The sequence below is a fragment of the Schistocerca piceifrons genome, chromosome 11 (assembly GCF_021461385.2).
Source record: "Schistocerca piceifrons isolate TAMUIC-IGC-003096 chromosome 11, iqSchPice1.1, whole genome shotgun sequence".
Classification (NCBI taxonomy): domain Eukaryota; kingdom Metazoa; phylum Arthropoda; class Insecta; order Orthoptera; family Acrididae; genus Schistocerca; species Schistocerca piceifrons.
This window is the reverse complement of record NC_060148.1, coordinates 128,454,073-128,472,843: the sequence shown is the minus strand read 5'-3', so window position 1 is coordinate 128,472,843 and position 18,771 is coordinate 128,454,073. Positions and strand designations below refer to the sequence as shown.

Here is an 18,771-nt window from a genome sequence, read left to right as displayed (position 1 = left end):
CCAAACGTTGTATGTCAATAGAGTATCAACCAAAGCTCCAATTTAGTTCGTACTATGTGCTGTCATCCAGGAGAATGGGTTTATAAATTAATTAAATGTAACACCAGAACTAAGAAGCACATCAAAAGGATAATTGTGGGTATGTAACACATGTTGCTTCCACGAGGAAGTCAGTAGAGCGTTAGATCATTGTACTAAACATTCCAGATTTGAACCACGATGACATTTTTTTTTTTACTATATTATGTGTGAAACTGTTATATGGGCAACGTGTTTATGACATGTAAAAGAGCTATTTGGAGTTTACAGCAATGTACTCTTGGCAGTAAACTTTCTTTTCATTTCTTTGAAAGTAGTTAACCTATAGGGCACATTTGTAGTTTTACAGAATATACAATCAGAATACAAAAATAAAGAAACAATTGCTTCACACATGTTGAAGTAATAGTATTTATAATAATTAATAATAGGGTCATTCCATGTGAAGTGTGAAGTGTTCTAGGGCTCCCATCTCAGCCATCTTCAGTTCTGATTAAATTTGTACAGGATGTACCTGAGGGCCCTACATGAACTTATGCAAAGTTTCAGGCTCACCTGTAACTTGGTTGTGGTGCTAGAGCCATTTTTGTGAAGGCCACTTTTACACAGACAAAAAAGTCGTGAAGAAATCGTCAAGTTTGGCATTCCACTGTTCCTAATGTAAAAGAGCTAGACTCTTGCTTCTGGGTATACTGATACAGACTTGTGTGCCCTTCACACAAATGTTGCAACTAGAGTTCAAAAAGCAGTACATTTGGCATAATCTCAATTCAAAGTGGGCAGCGAATCATGTTGCGAGAAATTTGCCCCATAGTTTAACGAGGCATAAGCAGTGGAGAAAGTGTGCTATGGACCTGGTCTTTTGCCAAACTACTGTCTGTCTGGGTGTTTAGTATATCAAGAATTTTGGCCTGGCTTGTGTGTTTAATTACTGTGCTACCATCCTGTAAATTTGCTAAGAAACATGAATGTATCAAAATATACCTGTGTTCAAAGTCGTGTATCTCAAAATGGACACTTACCACATTACATTCATTTAGCACCATTCAACACAGCACATTTCATTCCATTACAAAAACTTATTTTCATTCTGGTGTCTCTTGGTATGGTGCAAAAATGTTGCCTAAAATTTGGAATTTTGTTGATTATGTCCTCATTGTTTAAATAATCATTTTGCTGTTTATTTGGTGATTTTAAACCTGTTTGTGACAGGTTCACTACAAAATTTAACTTTACTAGAGACTGCTGCATAATTTTTGGGAAGCTGAATGCTTATTAATTTTATTTCTTTTCTTTTTTTATGACTCGACAATTTAATTTTAGTGCCTGAAGCATATCAAGTTGTTGCTAAAATGGAAGAACAAGATCAAGTTAATGTATGCAGTTTTGGAAATACTGGTTCCCCATGCCATTTAATGACATACAGTGCCTTAAGAGGACTGGAAGCTGTAAAGCAACTTTCCTTAGAAGAACAAGAATTACTTATTAGAGAGAGTAGTTTACACTCTACTGAAAATACTCAACTGTGCTTCCATCATGAAGCTTTACTCCTAAAAAGATATGAATCTTTGCAAAGATCATGCTGTAACCCATTTGGCAAGGAAAATCACACTGCACGAAAAAGTTTGTGCTCAATCAACATAGAAACAGCTGACCTACTGAAAAGGATAACCATTTCTGATATTAAACCAGGCCAAAAAATGTGCCCTTCCTGTAGAAAAGAATTTGATACACTAAAACATTCACAAATGGACGTTACATATCAGTCAGATGAACACGATGAGACTAATGTTGGTCACAATTTGAATACAAATTTAACATCTGTTGGAATATCACCATTAAAATTTCAATGAATTGATGCAAGGGATACAAAAGGATATGCAAAGTGCAAAATACATCAAGTTGAAGGTGGAATCAAGAAAATTGCAGAAGTGGGAGGACTTGATCCCAGTGACTTGGAGCAACTATCCACAAGCAAGCAATGCTGGACTTGTTCAGATTACATTGAGCTGATCCAAGAATTGAAAGAAAAATTACATGAATCAAATAATAACGAGAAAATTCAAATTTTGACCTTAGTTCCCCAAAGCTGGTGCACCAAAAAGACTATGGAAGAATTTGGTGTTTCAGAAAGAATGGTAAGGAAGGCTAGAAAGTTAAAAGCTGAACAGGGAATATTGGCAAAGTCCAAAGGTAAATGTGGGGAAAAAGCTTTCTGAGGATGCGAAGGCAAGAGTCACAGAACACTTTTATGATGAAGAGTTTAGTCAGATTTGTCCAGGAAAAAAGGACTGTATTACTGTTGGGGTAGATGGAGAAAAGGTTAAAAAACAGAAATACTTATTACTGAGCAACTTAAAAGAAATGTTTGCTGCGTACCGCAATAAAAATGGACCGGAAATTGGTTTTTTCAAATTTTGTGAATTAAGGCCAAAGTGGTGTGTGACTGTAGGCACAGCTGGTTCACATTTAGTCTGGGTCTGCACAATACATCAAAATGTGAAACAAATGCTGGCGCATAGCCCAATAAAATAAGATTACAAAATTTTATTGAGCAATATTGTCTGTAATTTGGAAACAAAGGATTGCACGCTTCATTGCTGTGAAGTATATCCAGAAACAGAAGCTCTAAATGAATATTTGGAAAGTGCTTTTGCAGAAATTGCTCCAGAGGATAGAATTCAGTTCAAACAATGGGCTCAGACTGATAGAGATACACTTGAAACCAGAGAAATGACAGTTGAAGAATTCATTGAACTATTAGTTACAAAACTGTTAGCCCTTTCTACTCACCACTACGTTGCAAAGCATCAGAGCAAGCATTTGCAGTTCACTAAAGAAGGTCTCAAACCAGGAGAATTGATTATATTAATGGATTTCACAGAAAATTACTCCTTTGTTGTCCAAGACGCAGTGCAGGGATTCCGTTGGGAAAATAGTCAAGCTACAATACATCCATTTGTAATTTACTACAAAGGTAATGAAGACCTAAAGAGTGTCAGCTACTGCATAATCAGAGATTGCCTCCGGCATGACACAGTTGCAGTGCACGTGTTTTTAACATACTTGATCAAATCCCTTAAGTGCATTTTTAAAGAAATTAAGCATGTTCATTATTTTCGCGATGGTTCTGCAGCACAGTACAAAAATTTGAAGAGCTTCCTAAATCATTGCAGTCATCAAAAATATTTTGGCATTACTGCAGGATGAAATTTTTTCGGAACAAGCCATGGGAAATCACCACGTGACGGAATTGGGGGCACATTTAAGCGTTTAGCATCAAGAACTAGCCTTTAAAGCCCAACTGATAACCAAATCTGAATGCCAACTGATCTATTTCAATATTGCACAAAAAATGTTCGTGGCATTGAATTTATTTATATTAAAAAAGAAATTATTGAAGATGCAAAAATTGATCAAGAGAAACATTTTGGGGATTGATGTACAGTGTCTGGTACAAGAGACCATCACCATTTTGTGCCAATTGATGAAAAGGGACTTAAGATTCACAGAGTATCAAACGATACATTGCCCTTTGTAGCAAATGTTAACCGACATGCTGAAGTTGCTACTAAACATGTTACCATTAATGAACTACAGCCTGGCCAGTATGTTGCTTGCATTTATGATGGGAAATGGTGGATAGGAAGTATCTGTGAAGTTTCATGTGAAGAAAAAGATGCCTCGATTAATTTCATGCATCCTCACGGAGCTGCTCAATCGTTTCATTGGCCTACTAGAAGAGACATATGTTGGATCATAGAACAACAGATAATTTCAGTCATACCATTCCCAGCTGCTTCAATGATGGGGCAGCAATACAGTTTGCCGGAAGCAATAGTTTTGGACACCAGCAAAAAAATCTAAAACATTCAACAATTGAAGAATTATTACCGATTGGGAACCACAGAGAGACCCAAAAAAGGCCTGGGAACCTGCGAGATACCCACATTCAGACTTGGGAACCTGCTAGATATTTGCATTCCGGCTTGGGAACCTGCTACACACCCACTTTCAGGTTTGGGAACTTGCAGTAAAGAAACCCCCGTGGCTGACCTTGCACAGCTATCGGGTGTGGCCCCTTGGCGATGGGGCAACCACAGACCAACACAAGGATTTTCCGAATTACCAGAAAAGTCAATAGTTTAGGTGAATTTTTTGCACTTTATCCAAAGAGACACTAAAATGAAAATAAGTTTTTTCTAATGTGCTCTGTTGAATGGTGTTAATGAATGTAATGTGGTAGGTGTCCATTTTGAGATACATGACTTTGAACACGAGTATATTTTGATACATTCATGTTTCTTAGCAAATTTACAGGATGGTAGCACAGTAATTAAACACACAAGCCAGGCCAAAATTCTTGATATACTAAACACCTAGACAGACAGTAGTTTGGCAAAAGACCAGGTCCATAGCACACTTTCTCCACTGCTTATGCCTCGTTAAACTATGGGGCAAATTTCTCGCAACATGATTCGCTGCCCACTTTGAACTGAGATTATGCCAAATGCACTGCTTTTTGAACTCTAGTTGCAACATTTGTGTGAAGGGCACACAAGTCTGTATCAGTATACCCAGAAGCAAGAGTCTAGCTCTTTTACATTAGGAACAGTGGAATGCCAAACTTGACGATTTCTTCACGACTTTTTTGTCTCTGTAAAAGTGGTCTTCACGAAAATGGCTCTAGCACCACAACCAAGTTACAGGTGAGCCTGAAACTTTGCATAAGTTTATGTTGGACCCTCAGGTACATCCTGTACAAATTTCATCAAAATTTATGATGGTCGAGCTGGGATCATCTAAACTGGGACACTTGACGGAATGACCCAGCATACAAAATAATAAGATCAATAATAAGTACATTAATGTTCAGCTAATGATGCGAAAGCAGACTGCAAAAGAAACATTGCTACAAACTCCGAAAAGTCCTTTTACATGTCAGGAAAATGTCCTCCCATATAACAGTTTCACATGTAAACAGTTAAAAAAAAATTGTCACCAGTCGGGTTTGAACGCTGGACCTTCAGTAAGAAAGCCTAACACTCAACCTTCTCACCCACGCAACAGCTACTCTGTAATAACTCTGGTATGCTTTTCCTGTCCTCTGTAGCTCTGGTGACATTTTTAGTTACTGTTTACCCACTTTCTACTGGATGACAGCACACAGTACTAACTAAATCGGTGTTTTGATTGATACTCCATTGTTATATATGTACCGATCTCGGTGTCTGATGTCTGGAGGTTCGGGTGTAAGCAACCTCGGATGTGGACTAGGCATTCTATGTCACCCTGTTAACAAAGCCTTTAAGGACATTTAAACCCTCATAAAGGAACGACCACAGCTACAAGACCGGGCCGACCTCGTGTACTGACGGACAGCGAAAGTTGACCTCTGTGGAGGGTGGTTGTAAAAACAGAATAAACGAATAAATAAAATAATAAGAAATCATGTGAAATCAGTGGAATGAATCACTCACAAGTTCCAAAGTGCCAGCAGCCTCTAGTCAATGCTAAGCGACACTTGCAGTGTAAAGGGCAACGCCACTGGATAGCGGATGACTGGAAACAAATGATTTAGAGCTATGAATCACTCGGCACCTTGTGGCAATCTGATGGAAGGGTTCAGTGAATGCACAGAGAACATTACCTGCCATTATGCGTAGTGCCAGTAGGGAAGTGCAGAGAAGGTGCGTTATAGTATTTGGGAAATTTTCACAGTTTGGGTATGGACCTCTTACTGTGCAAGTGGAAAAAAATTCACATGCTTCACAGCGTTGTTTACTGCATACAGTATAGAGGAACAGGAGACAAAGACTGGTTGTCTGACAATGGCGATGCACCCTACATAAAGCAGGATCCGTGAGGCATTAATTTGTGGACAGCAACATTCCTGGAATTGACTGGCCTGGCCAGAGTCCTGGTCTAGGACAACTTCACTCCAAACTTCAGTGTGAGACATCAGTACCTTCTCTACTGTCCAATTAAAATTACTGGATATCTGACATCTGTTACTTGCCACTATAGTGTTGCCACATCCGCTGCCAAGTACCGCTCAGTTGTATGTGACACACAAACACAGCAAGTCACTTCATAAATGCTGTTAATGTGTAACACAGAGCAACATTGGAAGTGGCCACCACGAGGTATGTCGGACATGGGAGATGCTACGTCAACAGCTGACTTCGAGTGACCGATGACTGAATGGTGCCAAATGACACATTTTGTAGCATTGAATTTAAACTCTGGTCCGAAGCTAACCACAACCTCAAAGTGTGCAATCCGAGACAGAACTGAAATGATGATCACTTTCTTCGTGGCAATTAAAGTTAACCTCTGTAACAGAAAAAATTAAGTTTCAATGCTAAAAGCAAACTGTAATTTCACGCTTTCAATGGTTACTTGAAATTATCCTCACACTACCTATATGAGCTGCAGAATTACAAACCGAGGATCAGTCCTCATAGGCACTTGGTTGCAGATTATGGCAATAATGGTAGATTCCAAACAAGAACAGAATGATATAAAGAAAAATAAGAGAAAATAAAGTCAATATAATGATGAAAATGGCGTAACAAAGAAATAAAAACACAAAAAATTCATTTAAAACAAGTAAGTGGATTAAAAAATTAACAGACTTTTTTGATTAGGTTTAGAAATCAAAAAAATAAAATTTCAATACATTTGGTGAGATTCCAAACTTATGACCTTCCACATATCAATGTTTATACACTAACCATCCCATTACACCACAACATTGGATTAAATTGTTATATTTATGACTCAGGTGGCCCAGCTGTAATGAAGAACTGCATCCTTCAAAAATTCGGCCTCACGCGATGTCATGCAAACATTATCTAATGTAAGCTGATACGTGTACGAGGCTCACTATTTTTTGTAAAAATACAGTTTTCATTCTGCATATGTGAAAGTCTCACAGTGTGTAGATAAATCCTTCCCACTTACTTTCAAACTTAGTTCAACCTGTTCCCGTGAGTGGCGCTGTCACAGTATGTCTTCAAGATGGCTGCTACACTTGACGTTCGTCAGAAGCAACGTGCTGTCATAGAATTCCTGTGCTGTGAAAACGAGACAGTGGGAAACATCCACAGGAGTTTGAAAAAGGTGTACGGAGATGCTGCTGTCGATCGCAGTACAGTTAGTCGGTGGGTGAGCAGGTTACGTGACGAAAGCGGGCACGGCAATATTGAGGATTGTTCTCGCAGCGGCAGGCCTCGTACTGCACACATTCCAGACAATGTGCAGAGAGTTAACGAATTGGTGACTGCTGACAGACGCATCACAGTGAACGAATTGCCACGTTACGTTGGGATAGGGGAAGGAAGTGTTTGCAGAATACTGAAAGTGTTGGAGTTAAAAAAGGTTTGTGCCAGGTGGGTTCCCAGAATGTTGACAGTGGCTCACACAGGAACAAGGAAAACGGTATGCAGCGAACTTTTGCAACAGTACGAGAATGGTGGAGATGAATTTCTTGGAAGAATTGTGACAGGTGATGAAACATGGCTCCATCATTTTTCACCAGAGACGAAGAGGCAATCAATGGAGTGGCATCATGCAAATTCACTCAAGAAAAATAATTCAAAACCACACCTTCTGCTGGAAAAGTTATGGATACGGTGTTTTTCGATTCTGAAGGACTCTTGCTTGTGGACATTGTGCCAAGTGGAACCACCATAAATTCTGATGCATATGCGACAATACTGAAGAAACTTCAAGCTTGACTGACAACATTGGCAAAAGCAGGAGGTTTTGCCATTTCACGACAATGCACGGCCACATGTCAGTCAAAAAACCGTGGAAGCGATCACAAAACACGGATGGACAACACTGAAACACCCACCATACAGTCCTGACCTGGCTCCATGTGACTATCATCTCTTTGGGAAACTGAAAGACTCTCTTCATGTAACAAGGTTTGAAGATAATGACTCCCTTGTGCACGCTGCCAAACAGTGGCTCCAACAAGTTGGTCGAGAATTTTACCATGCGGGTATACAGACGTTGGTTCCAAGATGGCGTAAGGCAGTTGAGAGGGATGGAAATTATGTGGAGAAATGAAAATATTGTTACTAAAGGATGTATCTACACACTGTAAAGCTTTCAAATATGTAGTATAAAAGATAGATTAAAAAAAAAACAAATAGTGTGGATTTCTTTTGGAGGGACCCTCGTATATGTGACGCTTTACTGCGTCTTGTCCAGAAGTATGTAGTACTGTTTTGTTAGCGCTGTGTAAGAAATGTGTGTGTTTCACTGTGTGTGTGTGTGTGTGTGTGTGTGTGTGTGTGTGTGTGGGGGGGGGGGGGGGGGGGGGGGGCAGTCGTTTTTGAAAAATATCTCTGGATTAGAAGGTATACAATCTACACTCCTGGAAATTGAAATAAGAACACCTTGAACTCATTGTCCCAGGAAGGGGAAACTTTATTGACACATTCCTGGGGTCAGATACGTCACATGATCACACTGACAGAACCACAGGCACATAGACACAGGCAACAGAGCATGCACAATGTCGGCACTAGTACAGTGTATATCCACCTTTCGCAGCAATGCAGGCTGCTATTCTCCCATGGAGACGATCGTAGAGATGCTGGATGTAGTCCTGTGGAACAGCTTGCCATGCCATTTCCACCTGGCGCCTCAGTTGGACCAGCGTTTGTGCTGGACGTGCAGACCGCGTGAGACGACGCTTCATCCAGTCCCAAACATGCTCAATGGGGGACAGATCCGGATATCTTGCTGGCCAGGGTAGTTGACTTACACCTTCTAGAGCACGTTGGGTGGCACGGGATACATGCGGACGTGCATTGTCCTGTTGGAACAGCAAGTTCCCTTGCCGGTCTAGGAATGGTAGAACGATGGGTTCGATGACGGTTTGGATGTACCGTGCACTATTCAATGTCCCCTCGACGATCACCAGTGGTGTACGGCCAGTGTAGGAGATCGCTCCCCACACCATGATGCCGGGTGTTGGCCCTGTGTGCCTCGGTCGTACGCAGTCCTGATTGTGGCGCTCACCTGCACGGCGCCAAACACGCATACGACCATCATTGGCACCAAGGCAGAAGCGACTCCCATCGCTGAAGACGACATGTCTCCATTCGTCCCTCCATTCACGCCTGTCGCGACACCACTGGAGGCGGGCTGCACGATGTTGGGGCGTGAGCGGAAGACGGCCTAATGGTGTGCGGGACCGTAGCCCAGCTTCATGGAGACGGTTGCGAATGGTCCTCGCCGATACCCCAGGAGCAACAGTGTCCCTAATTTGCTGGGAAGTGGCGGTGCGGTCCCCTACGGCACTGCGTAGGATCCTACGGTCTTGGCGTGCATCCGTGCGTCGCTGCGGTCCGGTCCCAGGTCGACGGGCACGTGCACCTTCCGCCGACCACTGGCGACAACATCGATGTACTGTGGAGACCTCACGCCCCACGTGTTGAGCAATTCGGCGGTACGTCCACCCGGCCTCCCGCATGCCCACTATACGCCCTCGCTCAAAGTCCGTCAACTGCACATACGGTTCACGTCCACGCTGTCGCGGCATGCTACCAGTGTTAAAGACTGCGATGGAGCTCCGTATGCCACGGCAAACTGGCTGGCACTGACGGCGGCGGTGCACAAATGCTGCGCAGCTAGCGCCATTCGACGGCCAACACCGCGGTTCCTGGTGTGTCCACTGTGCCGTGCGTGTGATCATTGCTTGTACAGCCCTCTCGCAGTGTCCGGAGCAAGTATGGTGGGTCTGACACACCGGTGTCAATGTGTTCTTTTTTCCATTTCCAGGAGTGTATGAAGCATGTCTTTCATGTCTGAAGATGCCACATTGTTTATTATTTGTTTGGTAGCCATCAATAGTGAACGTTGTGAGTGGACTTGTGAAAATGCAGAAAACTGGTCATCATCATGTTATACAATTTTTAAGGCCTCAGCACAACCAATATTAAAGGTGAGCTAGATTATACTTTGGGAGAGTCTGCTCCTTCGGTGACAACAGTAAAATATTGGGTAGCCGAGTTTAAATGAGGCCGTACGAGCTGCCAAGACGAGTACCGCAGTGGTTGACCAAATGAGGTGATGACCCGAGAAACGGTGAAGAAAATCCGCTTGACGATCGTCGACTGAAAGTGGGTGAGCTAGCAGACATAGTAGGCATTTCAAAAATTGTGGTACATCGCATATTATCCGAAAATCTGGACGTGAGAAAACTGTGTGCAAGGTCTCTTCACACTCGAGCAAAACCATGTGTTGTGAAGATGTTTCAATTGACTATTTAGTGAAGTTTCACAGCAACAAAGCCGATTTTTTTGCGCCGTTTCATATCTGTGGATGAAGCGTGGGTCCACCGTGAGACAAAAGAACAATCAAAACTATGGACACAAATTGGAGAACAGACTCCAAAAAAAGTGAAGACAGTTTCATCTGCAGGCCATGTCACGGCGTCAGTTTTTTGAGATGCGCTTGGTATAATTCTCATTGACTACCTCAAAAAAGAATAAAATATCAACAGCGAGTATTATCTGAACTTAATGCAACATTTGGATGAAGAAAGCAAGCAAAAACGGCCGCATTTGGCCAAAAAAAACGTCGTTTCTTCAGGACAATGCATAAGCTCAATGCTAGCAATGGCCAAAATTAATTAATTAAAGTTTGAATTGCTAACTCATGTGCCCTATTTACCAGATTTAGCCCCCTCAGATTATCTTCTATTCCCAATCTTGGAAAAAATGACTTGGTGGTCAAAGATTTTCAACAAATGAAGACATAAAAAGTGATGTCGGTAGTTAATGGCTATTTTGAGGAGTTAGGCAGTTTTCATTATAAAAAGGGTATTGAACTTATTGAAAATTACTGGGAAAAGTGTACAGAGCTGAAAGGAGATTATGCTGAAAAATGAATACATTTTTTCTTTTCCAAAATTGCCGTGTTTTATCTGTTGGGTCGAGTACTTATGGGACCACTCTCGTACATGTTTAATAGTCATTTTGTAGTGCCTGTCTCTGACTCAACACCTCTGCTACATGGCGAACAGCAATCTATCCTTTCCATAATATTGTCATTAACAATTCAAAGAGTATGGCAGTAAAAGTAATTATTCGTTTTCGTTTGTTGCTTTTCCTGAAATTTACACTTTTTTGGATCAGTCTGCTGGAAAGTGAAAAGTGTAAAAAGGGGGTTTTTACTGTAGTTGTGTAATTCGTAATAGTTTTAAGCAAATTCGTAGAGTTTTAAGTAAATTCAGCTCCCGGGGGAAGATGCTGCCTTCATTTAACAACAGTTTTGTACGAGAGGTCAAGCTGTTGTACCGAAAGGTGTTCACACACCGGCGAGGCGCCCCCAGATTTAGAGGCCGCGTCACCACCGCCACCGCCACCGGGCAGTGACATCAGCGACACCGGTTCCGAGCCCACGCCAGACGGCGGTGGCGGCTGCTGCTGCTGCTTGGCTTTGCCACGCGCCTGCCGGAAGAGGCGCAGGTGCGACGCCGCGTCGTCCACCAGGCGCGTCGTAAGGTACGGGATCCAGTCCACCTCCTTCACCCTGTACAGTGAGACACAGTCATTTCAGGTCGAGGAGGAGAGCTGACACCTGACAGAATGAGGAATTGCTGGGTCGACAAGAAACTGAAAAACGCTTTTGATAAAATTGGCTATAGCAGTTGAATGAAGTCACAAGAAGCAGGATCCATACTACTGGCACTGCCTATCACAGAGCAATGTCCAGCTATCCTACTTGTTCTTGTAACACTCTCGATGACAATATTTTTTTCTTTTTTGTTAGTAATACGTACGTGGTGTACCAGGAGGAACTGTCAATACTCAGGGATATGAAAAGAACGATGATTCGAAGCAGAAAAGTCCAATAAACAAGGGCTCCAAAATGCATACAGTAGACCTCTGAGCACATGTGCATCCTTGCTACTACGAAACAAATCTCTTCTACTGAAGGAGTGCTCATACATTGATGAGCCAAAACTTTATGACTACCTGCTTAATTGTTTGTTTGTCCATCTTTGGAATGAAATAAATCACTGAATCTGCATATCAGAGACCCAACAGTTTGTTGGCAGGTTTGTGGAGGTATCTGGCATTACACGTCTACGCACAGGTCACGTAATTTGCGTACATAATGGGTCGCCGATTTGCTTACGCGGTAATGATGCCGATAGCAACACAGATGGGTTCCGTAGGATTTACATCGGGCGAATCTGGTCACCGAGACATCGACACGAGTTCACTATAAAGCATCTCAAACTACTGTAGCACGGTTGCAGCTCCTGGACAGGACAATCATACTGCTGAAAGATGGCATCGCCATGGGGGAAGACATCAGGCATGTTGGGATGCAGATGGTTCGTAAGTGTCAGTGTGTCTTCAATTACTACCACAGGTCATATGCATGTGCAGGAGAAAGTCTCCCAGAGCATAATACTGCATCCTCGATGCACTGCACGTTTCGAGCTGCCGTTCTCCTCGATGGTGGCATTTGTGGAGATGACCGACAACATAGTGTATAAAAAAAATGTGATTCACCTGAAGAGCTGACATTTCCACTGATCCGACAGTCGACTCCCAATGGTTCAGTGCCAATTGCTGACAAAGTGGCCGGGTCAACATGCGAACACGTAGGGGTGATCTGCAGTGGAGCTCAACGTTCGACCCTGTGCTCCGAAACACTTGTGTGTGTACCAGCTTTTGTGCTCTTTCAGCAGAGATACCACCGTCTATTCTACTTTACAGAGCAGATCAGCTTCCAACCCCACATTCTGTACAGAGTCGTGGATATCCAACCATTCAGTGCCTGGTAGTAGTTTCACTGCCCTCCTACCTCTTCCCATAGATGCTCAAGACGGCAACATGTCAACATTCGACCAGCTTTGGCACTTTTGAGATATGCGATCTAGGCTCTGTATAATAATAAACTTGCCTCTGTCAAAGTCCCTTATCTCAATGGATTTCCCCATTTGCAGCCCATATCCTCACTAGGGTGACCCACTGCCTGTGTCTGCTCCGCTTACACACTTTTGTTGCTGCGTCACATGTCCACAACACCACCAGGCGGCATCCAGTGTTGTGACGGGCAATGGCCATAATGTTTTGGCTAATCAGTGCAGGTCTTAAGGTATGTATGTTCACCAGAGTTTTTTTGCTACGAATCGTTGTTCCTGGCTTATCCCCAAATACTGATTCATCCTGCGACGCAGTGTACACATTACACACACACACACACTAAATAACTACATTCAAAAAGGCTTTCATAAAAATTTATTATCGCAGGATAATTTATGAATAACTGATGATAATCGTAGAGTCTTTAACCCATTACTGGTCATTGTTCCTTTCTTGGGACGCGTAAATTTTACTTATTTCTACGTAAGCAATGGAGTTTTTAGCCTTTATTGTTGCACTTGTAGGATCAACTAACTGCTATAATGCCTGTAAATGTAAAATAAATAACTTTTTTCTAAGTGCTTCACATCAGGCAAATTATAAACTTGCCGATTTTTTGTTCTCGTACTTGGCAGCACTGTATGTCTGCTGGTAGTTCCTGGACGACAATGAGCTGTGATTTAGTAGTCTGGGCGTGTTTGTTATGAACATATGGATGTCCATGTAAGATTAAGTATACCTCAGATTTTTTCAAGTAAGTGCAATATCGATATATTTTATGCGTCCCAATAATGGGACAATGGCATGTTACACTATCATTTATTGTTGATGTGCTCTATTCTTGTATACACGTATTATACAGAGAAGAATTGCATTTTACTTTCTTTATATGTGATTTTTTTTTTCATGTTCTATTGGAATTTTAAGATTCCAACAGGATAAAAATATGCCGCGTGGACGTACACTTGAAGAAATTCTAGCAGAACTAGCGAACCATCAAGAGAGTGACGATGAAGATGATGATGTAGAATTGGCGATTATTCCACCTGATGCAGATGTAATAACAGATGAAGAAGACATTGACAAAAAGTTGTTGAACAATGAGTCTGTTGTACAAGATGTAGACGGTACTTTAGAGAGAAGCTCTCACTTTTGGATGTCCGACAGAGAATAGTGATGTTTTACCCATCAAAGAAGTCCGCCCCAGTAGCTGAGTGGTCAGCGTGACGGATTGCCGTCCTCTGGGCCCGGGTTCGATTCCCGGCTGGGTCGGAGATTTTCTCCGCTCAGGGACTGGGTGTTGTGTTGTGTTCATCATCATTTCATCCCCCTCCGGCGTGCAGGTCGCCCAATGTGGCGCCGAATGTAATAAGACCTGCGATATGGCGGCCGGACCTGCCCCGCGAGGGGCCTCCCGGCCAATGACGCCAAACGCTCATTTCCACCCATCAAAGAAAACATGATCAGTACCAAAACGCAGAGGACCACAAGGAAGCAAATTGATGGGAGGATCGGTGAGCACAGATGTATGACTAGATCCAGGAAATCATTTCACTGTGTCAAGTAAAACACAGAAGAGATGTGCTTACTGCAAGGGGGGCGGGGGGGTGCAATGTTGGTGTACACGACAGTGTTTTGCTTCATTTCATACTGAATAGACATTCAATAATATTAAAACATTCTTTATTTATTGTTTGTGTTGTTTCTTACAATATTATGCATGGAGAGTAAGGTTGTGAATTTGGATAGCGCATTTGGCCAATGTCCCAAAAATGGGACGGACTGTAGTTTTTGTTCTAATAAACTGAAAATTTTCAAAACAACTTTTTATTCAATTAATCACTCAATGTAACGTATTTATGCATAAACGTTTGGAAAAAATGATCCGATAGAGTTTTGGCCAGTAATGGGTTAAAGAAATACATGTACACCATGCAAATATAAATTCTCAATGTTGCAAAAAGGTCTCTTCTGAATTGTTGCAGCTGATTTAAAAGCTCTTCTTGTTCTCCGCTTTTCAACAACCTAAAGTTTTACTACTTCCAAAAACTTTGTAGATCAAAAGTTACTGTTCCAATCTTAAAATTGATTTATGTAATTCAGTACCATAGCTTTGTAAGCTGATTTTTCTGTTTCCAAAAATGGCAATGGTCACTAAAATAACCTATTGGTTTATTAATTATTCCAATTGGGCAATTTCACTTTACTGAGAATTCTTAGCAAATTTAGGGAATCCCATTTCACAATGATGTGCACTCCTATAAAATAGCACACACAATTTTGCCATTTTCTAATTATACTGCTGTTTGTTAACCAAACTTATATCACTGCCTATCGTGTCTCCATTCAGTGAAATTTTCCTGACTTTTGTATTAATATTTGAAATGTAAAGCCTCATTTACACTGGGGCAACATCTTGCAACATTGTGGTATGGAACACTACGTACTGCAAGCTACAGTGTCACACCAGTCTTGTGACAAAAGCAACAATGTGCATCATGTCGCAAGCTGTTGCAGTGTGTTGCAGCTAGCTCCTGTGTTCCGTGGATTCCTGTGCAGCATCACTAAATCTGAAACACAGACTGTTCTGACTGAAAGTACTCAAATTTACTGAGGACTACTGGCAATCTGAGGTGCAGTGGTACATGTGTGAAACAACTATAAAAATACCCAAATAAAAAGAGATCTTATACAGAACCTCAGAATAAAGTGTGCAATTGACATGAGCACTGTAAAGAAGAAGTTAAAGGATCTGTGAAGTACATTTTATCAAGAACACTACCAATAAAAGAAGCGGCTCGACACCTAATATGACTGACAGGAAATGGTTCACATATGAATCGTTAAAAATTCATTTTTGACATGACAGGACCATGTCCAGGAAGGCCAGCTTAATTGCTACATGGCTCAATATTTCACTAACTATACATATTTTATAATATTAAGGATACATGTGCAGACTACGGAAGTACACCAATCGATGGTCACAAAATTATCAATAAGTATATCTGTGAGTTGGGAATTTTATTTTGTTTATGGAAAATCTTTTTTTTAAATTTTTTGTTATCAACAGGTTACATATAACACCTTCTATCATGTGCATTCGAATAAGTATACGACCAATAGATGTAAAAAAAAAAACTAATAGTAGTTTGAAAATTCATTCTACTACAATAGATCACACAAACAAGTTATTTCCGAGCAAAGTAACTAAAAAGTTTGAGTCCACTGGCATACCTATTTATTTATGTAAATTATATCTAAAAACAAAGATGATGTGACTTATCAAACAAAAGCGCTGGCAGTTCGATACACACACAAACAAACACAAACATACACACAAAATTCAAGCTTTCGCAACCAACGGTTGCTTCATCAGGAAAGAGGGAAGGAGAGGGAAAGACGAAAGGATGTGGGTCTTAAGGGAGAGGGTAAGGAGTCATTCCAATCCCGGGAGCGTAAAGACTTACCTTAGGGGGAAAAAAGGAGGGCAGGTATACACTCGCGCGCACACACACATACACACACACACACACACACACACACACACACACACACACACACACACATCCAACTGCACATACACAGACACAAGCAGACATTTGTAAAGTCAAAGAGTTTGGGCAGAGATGTCAGTCAAGGCGGAAGTACTGATATCTCTGCCCAAACTCTTTGACTTTACAAATGTCTGCTTGTGTGTGTGTGTGTGTGTGTGTGTGTGTGTGTGTGTGTGTGTGTGTGTGTGTGCGCGCGCGCGCGCGAGCGTATACCTGTCCTCCTTTTTTCCCCCTAAGGTAAGTCTTTACGCTCCCGGGATTGGAATGACTCCTTACCCTCTCCCTTAAAACCCACATCCTTTTGTCTTTCCCTCTCCTTCCCTCTTTCCTGATGAAGTAACCGTTGGTTGCGAAAGCTTGAATTTTGTGTGTATGTTTGTGTGTCTATCGACCTGCCAGCACTTTCATTCGGAAAGTCACATCATCTTTGTTTTTAGATATATTTTTCCCACGTGGAATGTTTCCCTCTATTATATTCATATTTATGTAAATTAATATACATCACTCTAATATTATTGATATATATTGCCATTCAACCTTTCCTTGTGGTGGTATAAAATATTCCTTGAGCTCTTGTTGTACTAGCTGTGTATCACTGGAAGCTCTTCAAGGTATCTTTGCTAAATTGCTTAAATCTGTATACCATGTAACTAGAGACTCTCCAGTTCCCAAGTATAGTTGCACCATTATCCAAGTCTTCTGTATCAAAACTCAGTGGAGGCAAATAAATTATTCTTGAAGTTGCACTCTGCCCTAAAAAATTGTGTAGATTGCACAAGCTTTTGTTAGTTTTCCAGCTTTCTCTACTTCAAGCAACACATGCTTCCCAAAACTATTAAAACAGAGGAAAATATTCCAAATGCATTTTCAACAATATGTCTCCCTCAAGAAAGTTGGTAATTAAATATTGTTGCCTGTGGCTTCAGCAATTCTCCAGGATATGGTTTCAAGGTATTAATTGTCAACCTTAACATAACATCTGCTATTAAAACAATGGGAGAGATTCTCTGGGAAGAGTTTTTAATTTACTGTCAGTTAATGCTTTATGGAAGTATTCTTGAAAACTCCTCTATCGGATATGAGGTCCTGGCATCCAACATGTACATACTGAAAGCAATAATTTGTGTCTACAATTGCCATAAGCATAGCGCTAAATTTTTTTTAGTTAATGCATTCACTTCCTATCTTGGAAGGACACATTATTTCTACTTGTTTGCCATCTATCAATCCTGTACACTGAGGGAAGTTCCATTTCAATTCAAAATTCTGGCACCATTCTTCCATTCTTCAGTAACATTTGGAATCAGAAAAGTAAAGCATAATCATCTTTTTCCCCTTTTTTCAGAATGATGACACAGAAGATACGGCACTAAATGTTGGCGATGAAGTGCTCCAACACTAACTACTGTATTTTACGGACTGCTAGATGCACTTCTATCTTTGAAAAATTGCCTCCAAAATTCAGGTGTCTCTTATACTCAAAATTAACATAAAAATGACCAGTGTTTGATTTAAAATTTCCACAAGTGTTAAAAATGGCCAAATATTTCACACTGCGAGAAACTCACTATCTGGCAACTCTGAATTCAACTGGCAGCAGCAGTGCACTGATGTGATCAATGTGAGTTGCAGGGATTCACAAGCTTGCCGACACTGTCTCCCTCCTGCCCTCCCTGTTATCACAAATCCAGAAGAGTGGCTAGCCCATCATGCATCACTGCAGTCTGCAGTGCTGCTGAATTTCTACATCTACACCTACATCCATACTCCGCAAGCCACCTGACGGTGTGTGGCGGAGGGTACCTTGAGTACCTCTGTCGGTTCTCCCTTCTATTCCAGTCTCGTATTGTTCGTGAGAAGAAGGACTGTCGGTATGCCTCTGTGTGGGCTCTAATCTATCTGATATTATCCTCACGGTCTCTTCGCGAGATATACGTAGGAGGGAGCAATATACTGCTCGACTCTTCGGTGAAGGTATGTTCTCGAAACTTTAACAAAAGCCTGTACCGAGCTACTGAGCGTCTCTCCTGCAGAGTCTTCCACTGGAGTTTATCTCTCATCTCCGTAACGCTTTCACGATTACTAAATGATCCTGTAACAAAGCGCGCTGCTCTCCGTTGGATCTTCTCTATCTCTTCTATCAACCCTATCTGGTACGGATCCCACACCGGTGAGTAGTTTTCAAGCAGTGGACGAACAAGTGTACTGTAACCTACTTCCTTTGTTTTCGGACTGCATTTCGTTAGGTTTCTTCCAATGAATCTCAGTCT

At 41.5% G+C, this 18,771-nt stretch overlaps 1 protein-coding gene across 2 annotated transcripts in view; it reads right to left on the bottom strand.

Annotated features, from left to right (window-relative positions):
• The window catches only part of LOC124720147 (sorting nexin-13-like), a 411,803-nt gene that overhangs the window by 315,737 nt on the left and 77,295 nt on the right, over nucleotides 1–18,771 (bottom strand). For both annotated transcript variants that reach the window (XM_047245452.1, XM_047245453.1), the window contains exon 5: nucleotides 11,361–11,595. In XM_047245452.1, the coding sequence (XP_047101408.1) occupies nucleotides 11,361–11,595 (235 nt within the window). The remainder of the gene's footprint in view (nucleotides 1–11,360; nucleotides 11,596–18,771) is intronic.